The sequence below is a fragment of the Pogoniulus pusillus genome, chromosome 24 (assembly GCF_015220805.1).
Source record: "Pogoniulus pusillus isolate bPogPus1 chromosome 24, bPogPus1.pri, whole genome shotgun sequence".
Classification (NCBI taxonomy): Eukaryota; Metazoa; Chordata; class Aves; order Piciformes; family Lybiidae; genus Pogoniulus; species Pogoniulus pusillus.
The window spans coordinates 8329535-8345378 of record NC_087287.1 but is presented as its reverse complement, the minus strand read 5'-3'; the positions used below and the strand labels follow the sequence as shown (position 1 = coordinate 8345378).

Sequence of the window (15844 nt, the reverse complement as noted above, 5' to 3'; positions counted from 1 at the left end):
TTAAACTGGTTTCTTCTCCTCCATTCTCAGATGTAAATGCATCCTCCTCATTTTACGTATCAGGAAACATACCACAGGGAGATGAAGCTTTTCAAGATCAGTCAGCAGGTGCATAAGTTAAATTAAATACATATGTTCATTCAAACTAGGGCTTAAAGGCTTCGTCATTTCACATACTGAAGTATTCAATGTGGGAAGTATCACAAAGCTTCCCTTTGTAGAACAGAAAGTGCAACTATCTTTGAAGAAAAAAACATAAAGCAGTCAAAAGGCAACTTCATGCTCATCAGTTAAATACACTTTGAACACCAAGTCAAACAGCAGCATAAAATGGGAGAGTGTGGGGGAAAGAGGAGACAGGACTACCTTAAATTCTGTTTCTTCTGTAGCATAGCAATAAATCATTTAGGGAAGTCAGATGCATATAAATGTACATACACAATCACTGCAACAGCACTCATTTTTAAGCTGCTAAAAAAAAAATCTCTTTAGGATTCCATGTCAGTTAAAGACACTTTAGTAAGATTTCTCAGTCTTGATCAGATCCTCACCTATCACATTTCATTTAGAGCTGTGCAAATACAATGATTATGTTATCAAAAAAAAGTCCCCCCCAAAGAAAGCCATAACTCTCCCTAAGTATTCAGCTTCGGGGGTTTTCATTTCAAGGTGCTGGACAAAGCCTAGTTTTCAGTTTAAGAGTGGCACAACTACACATGACTCTGTATGACTCAGTGATTAATGATTTACCTTTAAAGAGATTTTCTTGTTTCCTTAAAGAAGGGGCATGAAAATCCCACTCTCGTCCTAGTCGATGAAACTGAACCCACCCTCCACCTTCATTTAAATTCATATGACGCTACACAACCCAACAACCCACACTGCAGCTCTGATCCACTTCGACGCACAACCTCAATTAAGCCAACAGCTCCTATTCAGCTTTTATTGGCAATATCCTAACCCACAACTAAACTTTCGCAGCAGTACAAACAGCGACGTATTTTAAGCTCTAATGCACTATGCAGCCCTTTACAAACCATGCTTCCCTTTACAAACTAACTCAGTTTAGAGTCTCCAGGTGGCTTAACACAGCCATTCTACCACTGCTTCGCCTGGCCATCATCCCTACCCCCGGAGCTCTCCGTAAGTTGCCGGTGTCATGGAAGGTCCCGAAGAAAGCCGCAGGCCGGCGAGTGTCCATGACCACCCGTGAGGAGGGAAAGGGAACCGACGGCTCCCGGGACCAGCGTCTCGGCTGAAGGAGACACCGGGCCCCGCACCGTCCCTGGCCCACGCCAGGCGCCTCGGCCTCAAGCCGTAGGCAAGACCCCGCTGCCCTCTACTCAGCTGAGACTATCAGTGCCTCGGCCCAGCGGCCGCCGGAGCAAGCGGCCCGCCCGATCGGCGAGGGAAAACGGAGGGCAGAGGCGGCCCGCAGACCATCCAGCCAAGCCAGCGGGGGGAAGAAGGGGCTCTCGATGTCCCCGACCGCTTCGTTACCTTGGCGAGCATCTTCTTGAGCTGGCTGTCGGAATACGCCATGGCAGCCGGCCGCTCCTCCTCTCCCGGTGCCACTGCCACACACCAGCCCGGTCCGGCCGCTTCTCTCCGCCCCTACATAAAAACAGGAAGCGGCTGCGCACCGCTTCCGGCAGCGACGGCGGCTTCCGCCCGCCCGGGACGCACTTCCGTGAGAGCGCCACGGGCGAGCGGCGGGGACGGGGCTGGGCTGGGCCGCGTGTGGCGAGGCGAGCGGAGCCTGCGCAGTGGGACCCAGCTACCGAGCACTCCACCGCTCCGCGGAGCCCACCTCCGCGGCTGGGCAGCACACACGCTCAGAGCCGCCGCGCCCCTGCAGTACTTGGTGTATCCAAACCACGGAACGCCTCGAAATCTGTTTGCAGCGCAGTTTATTGCTGGGAGTTAATTTCCCGTGCGAACGTAAAGTGCCGTTTCCCACCACAGTGAATGAGCTCAGACAGTCCTTTGGTTGTTTTTCAAGGAATATGACACAAACGGGAACGCTGAGCCACATTTACTCACTTGACAGCATCATCGACAAGCTAACACCCCTGGAGGAAGTTGCAGCTTTTTACGGTTAAAACTATGCATTTAAACAAACTCTCCCCAAACCAGAATACCAGATGAAACACTTAAAACACCTTGAAAAACAAAGTAAAGCCATAATTTCATTGTGTTTGTCACGGAGCAAGAGGAAAAAAAGTCCAAACTGAAGCCCAGCCACTATGTTGGTTGCTTTTTTTGCAAAGCTGGTCACCTGCAGCCATCACTCATTTTGTCCTATCACTAACCACAAAGAAGGAAAATTGAGTAGTCCATGAGAGGAAAAAAAAATTAATTACTGAGGGTTTTTTCCTTTCTATTTTTATCTTAATTCTGAGATAATATAAACTCAGGATTCCTTGTTAGTCTGACTCAGAGATACAACTGGAAGGCACAAAGGAACAGATCTGCTCCAACACAGATCCTGCTTTTTGCTTAGGAACCTCCATTTGAGGTTACACCTCAAAAGAACCATGGAATGATGCTCCTAAGCTGACATAGCAGGGGTGGAGCCCACATCTCTGCCTACATTGTGATGCTGAAGTACAATCAGGATGAATAGTCTTTTATGAACACAGTGAATCAAGAAGTCAGAACCTCTCTAAAAGCCTTTATCTTAAAAATACCTGCTTTGCCATTGCTTTTCCACCACATCCTTGGCCTGCCACAAGGAGGCTATACAGGTTACTTTCTCAAGTAGATGTGTTCGCCTTTGGCTGATGGACAGCAGCTGGCCTTGGATCAAGGCCTGAACTCACAGTTATTCCTGCATGAGGCAACTCTGAGATTTCACTCTTTCTCTGAAGCCAACTCCATCTTTTCCCTTTCAGGAAGAGCAACTGCTCCAGTGCTGCACAGGTTAAGAGTATTTGTGTACTGGGAACTGAAGATGCTTGAGCACTCTGAACGTCCTTACAGAGTAAGAGCAAACAATCAAGACCAGACTCTCAGACATCATTGGACATACACCAAAAATTCCTATCCAGTGCTTCAGGTCTGGATACTGTTAATGTTGTGCTTTTAGCAACAGTCCATTGACACAAGAGCACCTAGGATAAGCATGAAAGACCAAGCTATGGAATTGCGATCCCCACACCTTGAGGAGTTGAGTGTGACCATATTCTGGGCAAGCCTCTAAAGCAGCAAGTAAAAACTAGAAGAGTTCAACTGGAGCTTCTGCAGAGCTGGATAAGCTGCTCTGCTAGTCTGTTCCCTAATGAGCTGCAAAGAGTTAACAAAACCCAAGAATTAAGGTACAAGTAGCAAAAAGCTACCAGCAAAAGCCACCTGGGTTTAGGTAAAACACTCTTGCACATTACCCTGCTCATTTTGGCTATCAAAAGTGCACCTTTCAAATAAGAAATTAGTCTGCAGTGCAGCATTGAATAATTTAACCCAAATGGAGATAGCACTTTTTGGAAGGAAAGGAAAACACCTTCTCGTTTTATGTGTAAATCCCTGTGTACCAAGAAAGCATTTCTGCATAGCAGATCTCTGACCGCTGCGAGCAGACCCCGTGGCTAAGCCACTGCTTGCTCACATTTTCAGTTGCTGCTGGAGGTCATGGATTGATCCTGCACTGCTCTGCAGTTTCTCCTGCACTAGTGAATCTTCATCCAGTTCAACCATTTCAATCACTCCATTGGCTCCAAGAACACATGGCAGACTTAAGAATACTTCACTGTTAATGCTGCAACATCCCTGAAACAAGATGCAAAGATGATTGTCACACAGTTAGTTGTTTCTGCTCTGAAGCACAGAACTACACAACATAACTTGATCATCTAAACGAAGCAAGGATGTTCCACCACATGGCATATTGTGTACAGGTCAAATTCCATTTGGTTTAGATCCTGTGCAATGGGTTACTGTAGAGAAACTAAAATATTATGGCACAGAGAGAAATAAAATACTGAACTATGCCACACTTGGAAGAGTTTCCCAAAATAGACAGACCAAACCTCTGGCATGCAAACAAAGTATATACTACAAAACACCATTTAAATCAGTGTCTTAGGTGGAACAAGCCAGGACACTTGATACTATAGCATCATTAGTTCTTTTAGGAGAGAACAGAAGAAAATTTTAAATGCAGCCAAAAAGAGATATCTGGGGAATATTTCTCAAGCACTGATCCCATGTTCATTCTGTCAGAGACTTCATTAAACTTTTATCCCTATCATTTAAGTTCACCCTGTAGATTTTGGTTACTTTTAGGGTCTGTATGGGAAGTTTTAGATTCTGCAGCTACTCTGCAGGTTAAGAGATTTGTCACTCTGCTTTTGGTTTACAATTAAAACTTTGCTTGAAAACATAAAGTGAGGTTTCTGTCGATTTCATAGATATAAGAAGCTGGTACAAGTTCCCTGCATTGGGGACATGCAAATCTCCCTTCTGAAGCCTGTCAAAAGCCAGGAGAAGCAGATATTTCTACATGACTTTCTTCCTCATATGAGATGACTTAATGCTTTAATGAAGCCTCTTAGGATAACTTTAAACAATTCTAAGTTCAATACAGCTTCATAATTTTCTCCTTGCTGTAAAGTATCAAAGCTGGTCAGAAAGCATGAATGTATTTTCCCTCTGGACTCTACTACTTTTGGGAGCATGATCTGAAACCAGTATTAGAAGTGAATTAACACAAAAATTGACTTTTGCTCATTTTTGGACTAGAATAGAAAGCTGTTATGGTCTTCTAACAACAGAAGCAGTGCTTCTTAGAACAGTTTAAATGAGTTGTTTGTGCTGCCAAAATGAATGGTTAATACCCAGTATAAAGAATATAATCACAGTGCCAACCAAAAGCTATTAATAACACATTTACCTTTGCCAGAGTGGATACAGAATGAACCTTTCCTTTATCTTTCAGTATACTGTCAGTCAAATCAGCAACAGAGAGCCCAACAGACCAAGATCTCAGACCCTTTCCCTTTAGAACTTCCATAGCTCTATATAAACCAGGAAAAGGAGAAAAACATGAAGTTTAGATTATAATTATTTCTATTTTGGTTTACATGCAAAACCCAAAAGACAGATTAAGTGAACCATAAGATGGAAAGTGTACTGCAAAAATATGCTTGTGCTTTGGAAAACAACAGAAAGGAATCAAGAATTGCTTTGAAGAGTTTATGTGTATTTTACCTCACTAGTACCAATTCTTTTTTCTGTTATATAGCTGATATGAGGCAAACATGTGCCTTGCTTTGAAGGAATCTGCTTCCACACAAACTCAGAGATAGGTGTGCCAGAAGGTTTGTCTATTTTTTTTTGTTTTAAACATACAAACTGGTATCTGTAATATTCTAGCCTGTATTATACAAAGCTTGTTTTGTCCTTAGGCCATCACAGGCACAATCTTCATAAAATACAGTGAGCCTGTCACATATGTCAAGGGGAATGACAGTCAGACCTACAATGTCCTGTAAACTCAGTGTGTGAACATTTTAGAACAAGCTTCATCCTCCTCATAGACAGCTGAAGGAAAAAACACTCTGCAATGACCTTGTGTCTAAACATGAAAACAAAACAGACTGCAGTGGCATTACCTGTTAGCCACTGCCTTCCTTGAGTTACGAGCAGCCACTGCTTCTGTCTGGTTTGCAGCTAAATTACAATTGGTCCACGATGGCACTAAATAGAAACAATCAACATTTAAACACACATCTAAACAGTGACTAAAATAAGCACCAGGTAAGGTGAGGAGAATTAGAAAACCAAAACAACAAAACCCCCAACAAACCAAATAGTACTAAAAACTCAAGTTTTCCTAATCTTTCTTCCTCCACAATGACCCAAGGTAGTTGATAGCTTTCTAAGGTTCCCTAACCTGCTAAAATAACTCTACAATAGCACCTGGATAGAACACTTGCTTAAAAAGGAAGTAGTATGTAGTTATTCTTACAATAGCAGTAACCTACCATATAATCTATCACACTTCCTTTCTCCTCCAGTACCTCTAAACTATATTGTTATCCCAAATATAAAGCATTTGAGTTGTATTGTTTTTAAAAGTCTTATTTTTACTATGACAAATATCAAGTACTGTTGCTACCATCCTAGGTCTACAATCTTGGGCATACACAAAACCTGCATTATTTAAAATCATTATTATGAGAATCAAGCACCCTGCTTATGACTATCTCCATGACTTCTCTCAATTATCCTCTCATAACTCAATTACTTAAGCATTTCCAGGACTCACAGCCATAATAAAGTGTAACTTTACCTTTGTCTTCCCCTTGTTCACCAATAATCCAAGCATCTTTTGCTGGGACCTGGGCTTTCAAAAGGTTTGCCAGTATATACTGAAATCTCTCTGTATCCAGGTTGGCACCTACTCCAATCACCCTGCTTTTGGGAAATGCACTCAGCTTCCATGACACATATGTCATTACTTCAACTACATGTGAAAGAAAAAGGCATTGACAATGAAGGACCACTCAAAATTCAGCACAACTGTATAGTATGAATTGCAATTACAAAAAACCCAGGATCAACTCCTCCACTTTAGAACAGGTGTTAAGTATGAAAGAACCTATCAGTGGTTTATTTCAACCAAAACCACCAAGTAAGGTGGGGGGGGGAGGAAGAAAACTGACAGCCCACAAAGTTTTAAGAGAAGTCAAGTGAGATTTCAAAATGAGTCACATTTCCCTCTACCAAAAATCTCACAAGCTCCTAAATTTAATTCACTCAGTGTTTAACTTTTCATTTGGCAAGCAGTCCCTTCTCCCTCTCCACAGCCCTAAATGATAGACCAGGCAAGAAGTACTTGAAAAACAGGAAAGGGCTGTCTTCAATGTATTTCCAGGACAGAGAGGCTAGCACTTCTTTTCCTTTAATGTTTTTGTTTTGGCTTAGGTTGACCCAATAGATTTAAACTTTCCAGCAAAATATTGCTGCAATATTTACTATAAAGACTATATCGTGTTTATCAGAAATCTGATCATGAGAGGCATAACACACATGCATCTATCTCTATGGCACAGGAGAAATGCATACATGACACAACCAACAAGACAACAGCCAACGAATGCTAATCTTGGAGATACAGCCAGCTTGAAACTAGGTACAGAAACATACAGAAATACATACCTTCATACAAAACAAAGTATACTATTTTCTTTTATCTTGGTAACAGTAAAGAAAAAACCCTCAAAGACAGTGTCCTGCTCAAAGCTGAAAAGGAAAACATCTTTCAGAGTAGCAAGAATTTTTGACTGAGTGGGTGCATTTGGCAGTAATGCATTTTCCAACAGGCCAAAGAGAAAGCCAGCTGGGGCATAGAACATTAGGCCACAGAACAACATACCTGGGTGAGAAGCGACAAGGAGAACAGAGTTTGGACTGTAGTGGGATACTGTAGGGATAATTCCTCTGAACAAATCCACATTGCTCTGTATGACATCAAGGTAAGTCTGAGCATTACCCAGAGAATTGACAGTGAGTACCACAACTTTTGAATCAGCTGAGGCAGAAAAATCTGGAAATATAAAGAAAATATGATTTAAATTTTATGTTATTCTACCAAATTTTGGATGGAAAACAAAGAGCTGTCCTAAAGGAAAAGCTACTGCATTCAGATTAATTAGGAATTCTTCAACCCCTTTCTCATCCTATTCCCCAGTGTGGAATGTGGGATGCTTTCAGAGCATCACAGATCTCCCACAGAATACTGTCCCATTTTATAGCTGGCAAACAGAAGGCAGACTGCAAGGGCTCAAGACTAGAGAGCAGAGACCAGAAAATATCTAGATGGGGTTGACAGATAAGCTTTGCCAAGATTTCATGGCTAGAGAGTTAAAAAAAGATTATTCCAGGTTTTATGAAGGGAAAGGATTTTTACTCCTTTATCTGAGGCTTCTATAATTTTGATCTTATAACTCAATTAAGGACATGCAGCCAACCATAAAAAGTATTAACACTCATTATAACTTGCTTAGCAATAGTAGTTAAAGAACTGAAGCATTAGGCTGACAGCTGTGAGCTTTCACCTTCTGTATTTCTGTGTGAGTCCAATTTCAGCATTAGCCTCTAAGCCTAGCAGTACACTCATATATTTCTACCTCTATAAACAGAATGAAAACCAGCCTGAAATAGAAGCAATGCAAGCTCTGCTTAACAATCCAACTTCACTCTGAAAAGATGACAAAAAGCAAGGAGCTATGAAAAGACAGCATCTCTTTAATATGATGGCCTATATGCCAGAGCTTCTGTATCTCCCCAGGTGTCCTGCTCTCATTAAAATGAACACATGCAGTAAGGAACTTGCCCCTGTTCCAGAAACAACATCTAATACCTTTACTGATCTCCACATTTGGCAGAGCAAAGATCTCCAAGTCCATAGTCCCTCCTTTTGCTGCACTTTCAGAAAGATCCAAGAGAACCACTTTGTCTGCAGCACCCTAGAAGAATAAAAATAATGTAGATGAACAGTAAAGTCCAAAATCTGTTCTTGTGAGGTGATAAAAAGAGCATTGCTCCAATTCCAGTGTTTGCTGTACTGTGTACGAAACAGACAAAATTACTGACAAAACACAAGAAAAACTACTTGATTTAGTGAGTTTAATTGGGAAGTAACACATTACAAACCCAAAAATCTCACAAAACCACCTATGGGAAGTTATAAATGCTGGTATTACTGTCCTGTCTGAGCACATAGCCATAATAAAGCACAGACCACCTACAGACTATCCTTTTCCAGGGGACCAGGAGATCCTAATTGGAAGAGGTTACCCATGTAACTAAGTGGTTTCAAAATACTTTATTTCAATATTCAACTCATTGCATTTAAAAAGCTGACTGAGAAAACACGACAGAAACTTCCATAAGTGAACTGAAGGGACAAATGAGATAAGCAGTGATATGGTATTAAAACTGCTGAGTTATTTGCACATGTCAGGTGCTAAGAACTAAATTGGAAGCCTCTCTGAACTGAGTCTATTGCTTTTCATAACAATTATGTACCTTTGCTGCAACTGCCAGCACACAGGCAATGCCAAGATCTCCAGCTCCAACAACAGTAATCTTGTTAAAACATCCTTCAGTTTTGCCTCCGCCAATCTTACTCTTTGATTTCACATCTGTCTCTCCTACAATTGAAAGGAAAACAAACTTACGTGCTGGTCCACATTGTATCAATCTAAGCATTGCTGCTTGATAAAAGATGATGGTTATGTCAGAGTTAAAACAAACTGCATAAACCTCTTCCAAAAAGAGGTCAAGCCTGACCAGGGAAAATTCATCACAACTTGCAAGGTGTAAGACATAAACACTCCTCTCTGGAGAGGTACATTTGTCACCAAGTAGTAAATAAGAAAGTAACAACAGCAATAAGCTAGACACTGAGATCACATAACCAATACTCCTTTTGTTACTCTTACGGATATGAATATATAACTTGGTTATGACAGTTGTAAAAGATTTCATATTCTAAAGAGACATGAAAAATGGATTTTGATTAAAATGCCACAATCTCATGTTGTTTAGAACATGGTACTGGTAACAATGATTCTTAGCCTGAGTATATGCAGAGAGATTTGTAACAGAAACACTGATTGCCTGGAAATGTGAATTGTAGGTACATGTTTGTGCTCACAAATGTGTGTGTATCCAATTACCAGAAGGAATATCAGGAAAAGGTTTAAAGGAAAGGTTTGCACCAGTTGCCACAGATCATCGAATCATGTAATTGTTTTGGTTGGAAAAGACCTCTATGATTGTAGAGTCCAACCATCAAACCACCATCCATGATTTCACCAGTGAAGGAAGAAGAAAAGACTGACCTGAAGAAAATGTGTCAGGATGCAAAACAGGACCAGAGCCATAGAACACCCAGGTTAGATAAACATAAGAACTGTGAAATTCTCCCCAAGACTTACAACAGGTGAGATAAAGTAATGAGGCAAAAATGTCAAATAGCTTCCACTCCTGAAGGGTATAAAAGACAAGGCCAAAATTAGCTTGTCACCACAGAGCAAGAACCCAAGAGACATGATGTGGACTCAGTAACCAGCACTCCTTGTCCTCAGTGTTGCACACCAGTGACTGTGATCAGATGGGTCTCATCTGATCATCTCAGCTTGTGACTGTGAATATGAGAGTGTGAGTGAGTGTTATCTGAGAGAATGTCTGATTGTGATTGGGTAAAATTAACTGGCCTTTACTAAAATCACAAGATTTCAGTGTATACTAAGTTTTGCTGCAGTTGTTTCCAACAAATGAGTAATACCAAGCCTACAGCACTTGTCAGTGGGTTTAAATGTGAATGTCCAAAATTAGCTGCTCACTTGAAAGAGAAAATGAGCTCTCTGTTCAACAGGAGGCACTTCTAATTACAGGAAAAATCACCAAACACTGTGGATGTGCAAACACCAGATATTAAAAGGGTGTAGGCATCTTTGTGATATCAAGTAACAAAAATAAATAAAGCACATGAGAACTTTACAAACAAATAGATGAAAACATCCACACCTTCAGTAATCTTCGCAATGTAGGAGAGAAGTTCTGATTGCCTGGCTGCATCAGAAGATGACAGTGAATATAAAGGGAGCTCTTCCTCAAATTTTGCAATCATTTCCTTGATTAATCCAATGATAGTTGATTTAGGCTGAAATACAGCAAGGTAGAAGACACCCAAACAGTTGACTTGCTGTTTCATGTAGTGGTATCAGCTGTAAACCGCAGCAGTTTGCAAAGACCCATAGCTACACAAAGTTTAAGCAAACTATAAATATAGATCTCCTTAAAGAAGAGAGAGAAAAGTATCACTTTTTGAAAAGGCACTTTCCAAACAGGAGTAAGGATTAAAAGGAATTTAACAGAAAGGAATGGTAGCATTATGAGTGCAGCTAGTTTTTGAAAGCACCAATGAATATATGGAAGCCTTTGATAAAGCCACATCTAATATTAAAAATGGGACAAATCATAGCTTAAGGGAAGGTAGTTCAGTCTTCTCAGACAAGCTTAACTGTCCAGAGTTCTGGCAATTCAGTCCTCTGGGTAAAGCACAGTGAAATCAGTAGAAGTTCCCATGGGAATGTCCTGTATCTATCACATAAAATATATTCCTTCATTACATAATTTTTACTGGCCTGGCAGTCATATTTATCTATGTTTCTTGTACAGTGCACAAGATCATTCAGTGGCAGCAGCTTTTGCAACTCTATGCTAATGATAGAGAAAGAGACATACCCTACAGGCAGAAATCTCCACTGAACTTTCTTGAGGGATACTCATTTGTTCTATTATTATTATTCACTATTACAGCAAGAAAAAGTATCATGTGGCTTATATTGCTTTCTAACAAAAAGCAATGTAAGCTTTTCCTTCAGTTTCAAATAACTCTCCTTAGAATCACTTAACCTCCTTCACAAAGCTGTAACTTCAAGAGATGTAACATTCTGCTTCTCTCTGCATAATCATCACAACAAGAAAATGCAGAAAAGGAAAAGCCCTGAACCCTCCCTGCTCCTCTCTCTGGATCTCCATATGACACCATGCATTATTCCCAAAGACTTCCCTCCCCTGCCAGCCACTCCACCTCTTACATGGCTCCAGTTTTGCAGGTAGGGCAAATAAATCCTGCCACGAGCATCAACGTGCTTTCCTACTGAAATGCCCATGTTCACAGTTGGCTTCAAGAAGCAAATGGGGGGAGCAAAGGGATGAGAATCCAGAATCCACAGACGAATAGGTATGTTATAGGAATTACCTGTTCCAACACAAAATAAAAGCTGTTACTAACTTCATCACTGAGAAGAGATACAACAAAACAGGCAGGCATTACCACACACATGACTCACACTTTGTAACAGATGGCTGTCTAGATTCATCCTGGAAAGTATATATGTTGCTTAAGCTAGTTAATAAAAACAGCCTAGACTGTATCTTTCTTAATATAAAGATCTGTGTTGTTTTTGATCTCAGGCTATTTAACCAGCCAATGGGTCTCCTTTTCCAGGCACAGAACTCTCTTAAAGCTACCTATTTCATACTTATTTTAGGACCCAACAACTGAATCAAAGAGGCATGTATGAAGAACTTTGCCTCAGACATCAAAGGCTTCAAGTTAAAGATTAAAAATTACCTACTAGCTATTTTTGGGCACTGCCTATACAAGCATAGGGCTTGTAGAGTTCATGCAGCCAACGATTTTGCCCATATGGTCTCAATGTATATATGATTTTTCATATAGTTAATTGACTTATCTAATTAATACCAGGTTGTTTCAAAATCTGTGTGTACATGAAGGCACCTGTTTATGCAGCAGAAGTGGCTTCTGCCAGTTCATTCATGCAAAACACTTTATAGCTCCTTTTAATATGTTGCACAGTATATTTAACAATTAGATTCATTACTGGTAAGGAAATTGTATTTAATTTGTCTTACCATATTTCACTGGAACAGTACCACTAAAATTCAGGAGGTCCTTCTGGGATCCATCTTTGAAGGCTGAAAATTACAAATCTGTTTTCAAAAAGCAGTAATAAATCCTTCCAAATCTGGCATGGCAATCTTAGCCACAACTATCTATTATCCAGCATTATTCCTTCACTAGAAATCTAATTCACTGCTCCTTAAAGAACCAAGGCCTGTTACAAAGTCCTGCCTCCCCCTCTAAAATAATTCCTTAATGGAATCTTAATGAAAATTCCATTGGTACAACTAAGCATATCATTGGCCTGAAAATCCCTTGTCCTGGGTAGTTCTGATGTTGTAGAAACTTCCAGTCAAGCTGGAAGATTCTGGATGTTATCCTTGCTAAGCTAAAGACATTGAAATGTTCTCAATGCAATCATGGGATATGCAAAAATGCTGTCACCTACAGAGAATTTAAAATAACATCACTCTTCTATAACTACTGATGACATAAAATGAAGTTTGGTGAGCTGATTAGGTTTTTGTATGTGTGTATTCTTGGAAGAGCTTTCCAAAACAATCATGTTTAGGGTTGGACTTGATGATCTGTGAGGTCTCTTCCAGCCCTGATGATACTGTGATATGGCAAGAGGAATTTTACTGCAAGTCAAAGCGAAGATAAGAACACAACTGAAAGATATTCACATTGTTTAGATTGTATCATACACAGTGTGAATTTATAGCAAGTAAGAATCCCAAAAGTTAGTTCAAAGTAACTGTATAATTTCTTACTGTATGTGTTCATGGAGAATGTGAAGTTTGGGTAGGTCTTGTTAACATTCTTTAGTTCTTCTATGGTCAGGTCTCTGAACTTATACTGGGAAAGGGGGAGAAAAGAAAAAAAAGTTTTACTTCCAAGTTTCTTCTTCATTACTAGAGATAGGGAACAGGAACTAAGGGAAGGCAGGAACATAAGAATGCCAGGGTAAGAACTGCTATTACTACTACAAATAGTTTTGGTGCAAACTGAGCTCTCAAAAAAAAAAAAAGGATTAAAACCCCTCCAACACTTTAAAAGTATGACAGGTCTGCTGTTGCTATATTAGAACCCATACTCTGAATATTACTTCTTATATACCATTTCTTCCCCTTAACAGCTGTGTGAGCAGAAGCTTAAAAAAACCTTAGCCTTCTCTAGACATGATAATTAAACACAATACAAACCTCTTAGGAAAACAAAAAGCTGCTTTATCATTGAAAGTTACTATAAAAGAACTCATTAACTGCATAAACTTTAGAAGAGTTTCCTAAGACATTGGAAAGCATATTGAGTAGGTAACTAGCCTTTGGAAATTTTGTTCCATATTTAAGCTGTCCTTGAGAGCTTAGAAAATTCAAATAAAATAATGCAGCCCTCTTTCCCACCTGCAGGAAAGCTGCCCACACATTACTAAGTACTAATGCCTGAAATGTGATCTGGAAGAATCACCAAGAACGAATCATGGCTGCTTCATTTAGACAGTCCTCATCCATTCCCAATACCTGAGTTTCCAACAGCTTTCCACTCTCCCACAGCTGAAGGTTATGAAGGCTGTTTTCCACTTCCTAGATTACAGCATTTGCTCCTCATTTTAGGAGGTCTGAAGTTGTGTTGGCAACCTTGCCTAAGCAAACAAGTGCAGCCCGATGGTGGCTTGAAGAGCTGCCAGCTGCACTGGAATACTTCTCACAAAGCCATAGCTAGAATCTACAACCTCTTCAGTAAGGCACCCCACTAGAAACAGCAACACTACAGCTAGGTGGACAGCACAGTTATTTCCCACTGCACACAAGAAAATACAAAGCTGCTGAAAACAAACAGCTTTGAGTTGGCTTCTCCTCATTCAGTCTTACAGGTTACTGCAAATTTGAGCAGTAAAAAAGGAATAACCCAAGAGTATCTGAATGCCAAATGTTACACAGTTTAATATATCTCCAGTGTGAGGGAGGTGATTCTCTCCCTCTACTGCACTCTGGTGAGACCCCACCTGGAGTACTGCATCCAGTTCTGGAGCCACTATCACAAGAGGGATGTGGAGATGCTGGAGCATGTCTAGAGAAGGGCCATAAGATTGATCAGAGGGCTGCAGTAGCTCTGCTATGAAGACAGACTGAAAGAGTTGGGGCTGTTCAGTCTGAAGAGGAGGCTCCCAGGTGACCTTCTTACATCCTTCCAGCATCTTAAGGGACCTACAAGAAAGCTGGGGAGGGACTTTTTAGGCTATTAGGGAGTGACAGGACTAGGGGGAATGGAGCAAAGCTGGAAGTGGGGAGATTGAGACTGGGTATGAGGAGGAAGTTCTTCAGCATAAGAGTGGTGAGAGCCTGGAATGCGTTGCCCAGAGATCCCTAGAGGTATTTAAGGCCAGGCTGGATGAGGCTGTGGGCAGCCTGCTCTAGGGTAGGGTGTCCCTGCCCATGGCAGGGGGCTGGAACTAGACAATCCCTGTGGTCCCTTCCAACCCTGACTCATTCTGTGGAGTGGTGATACATCTGGCTATGACATCAAAGGCATCTCTCTCTAGCTGATCTTCTTCCTATGCATAAAGCAAAATGAGGCGTTCCCATTCAAGTTTGTCCTTTCCTAAACATCAGAAGACTGAAGAGGTGAGTCAGATACAGCCCTTTCTCTTTTGGCCCAAAATCTGAATACGCATACCTCTGTTTCTCCTATGGAAATGAAAACGCCATTCCCGCAGAGGGACGCCAGACAGACAACTCTGTGCTGTTTAGGCGTGGGGACACTAATGAAAGGACTGCGGCAAGCAGGCCCACAGGGAGATTGGTAACTCTGCGTTCAGGGCGAGGTTTCGAGTGCATGCCGCATGTCACACACTGCATGTCCTGAGCCACAAGGATGAAGTTGTGCGGCACACAACTTTAAACTCAGCCAAGTAAGGGGCCGTAAATCCTGCACCCTGGCCAGAAGAGAAGTCTTTAGCGAGCAATGACCGCGACATTAGCGGCGGCCCCGCACTGCCGAGGGCACAGGCAGGGGCCTGACCTGCCCTCCCTCAGGTCTGGCTGGCTCTCTCAGCGCTGCCCTCCGCGCCCAACACCGCCTTCGTGACTCGCGTTGGCTTCTCCGGCTGGCACAGCTGGTGCAGGGCAGCGCCCCGGTCCCATTCCCTCCCGCCAGCCCTGCCAGGGAAGCCCTTCCCCGCAGCCCTCCCCTCTCCCGCAGCCCTTCCCCGCAGCCCTCCCCTCTCCCGCAGCCCTCCCCCGCCGCCCGCCCCCCTCCCCCCTCCCCTGCAGCCCTCCCCCTTCCCGCCCAGCCGCGCGCCCCCAGCCCCGCGCGCACCTTGCGCAGCTGCTCGCGCAGCGCCGGCTCCCAGGCGGCCATGGCGGGGCGGGCTCCCGGCAGCCCTTGCGCGCCGTGCCG

The 15844-nt window shown here is 42.1% G+C and overlaps 2 protein-coding genes across 5 annotated transcripts in view; both read right to left on the bottom strand.

Annotated features, from left to right (window-relative positions):
• The window catches only part of TSG101 (tumor susceptibility 101), a 17998-nt gene extending 14375 nt beyond the window's left edge, over positions 1-3623 (bottom strand). For all 3 annotated transcript variants that reach the window (XM_064163266.1, XM_064163267.1, XM_064163268.1), the window contains exons 1-2: positions 3605-3623; positions 1501-1614 (exon numbers count right to left, since the gene is read on the bottom strand). In XM_064163266.1, the coding sequence (XP_064019336.1) occupies positions 1501-1542 (42 nt within the window). In that variant the 5' untranslated portion in view covers positions 1543-1614; positions 3605-3623. The remainder of the gene's footprint in view (positions 1-1500; positions 1615-3604) is intronic.
• UEVLD (UEV and lactate/malate dehyrogenase domains) lies at positions 1894-15844 on the bottom strand. Of its 2 annotated transcripts, XM_064163263.1 has the most exons (12): positions 15764-15844; positions 13216-13300; positions 12454-12516; positions 11613-11776; positions 10537-10672; positions 9031-9155; positions 8363-8468; positions 7376-7546; positions 6290-6463; positions 5610-5694; positions 4889-5012; positions 1894-3765 (listed from the first exon to the last, which is right to left on the bottom strand). In XM_064163263.1, the coding sequence occupies exons 1-12, from the start codon at positions 15803-15805 to the stop codon at positions 3601-3603; spliced, it is 1440 nt and encodes a 479-aa protein (XP_064019333.1). In that variant the 5' UTR covers positions 15806-15844; the 3' UTR covers positions 1894-3600. The 2 variants fall into 2 exon arrangements, with proteins under 2 accessions (XP_064019333.1, XP_064019334.1); XM_064163264.1 differs by lacking the exons at positions 1894-3765; positions 4889-5012; positions 5610-5694 and adding an exon at positions 7159-7242 and having other exon boundaries at positions 6376-6463.

Coding starts and splice junctions, on each gene's coding strand:
- UEVLD (XM_064163263.1), bottom strand. CDS start 15,805: ATGGCCGCCTGGGAGCCGGCGCTGCGCGAGCAGCTGCGCAAG. Junction 10,673..11,612: donor ACCTGCAAAACTGGAGCCAT/GTAAGAGGTGGA, acceptor GCTGTATTTCAG/CCTAAATCAACTATCATTGG. Junction 5,695..6,289: donor TGAACAAGGGGAAGACAAAG/GTAAAGTTACAC, acceptor GTTTCTATTTAG/TGCCATCGTGGACCAATTGT.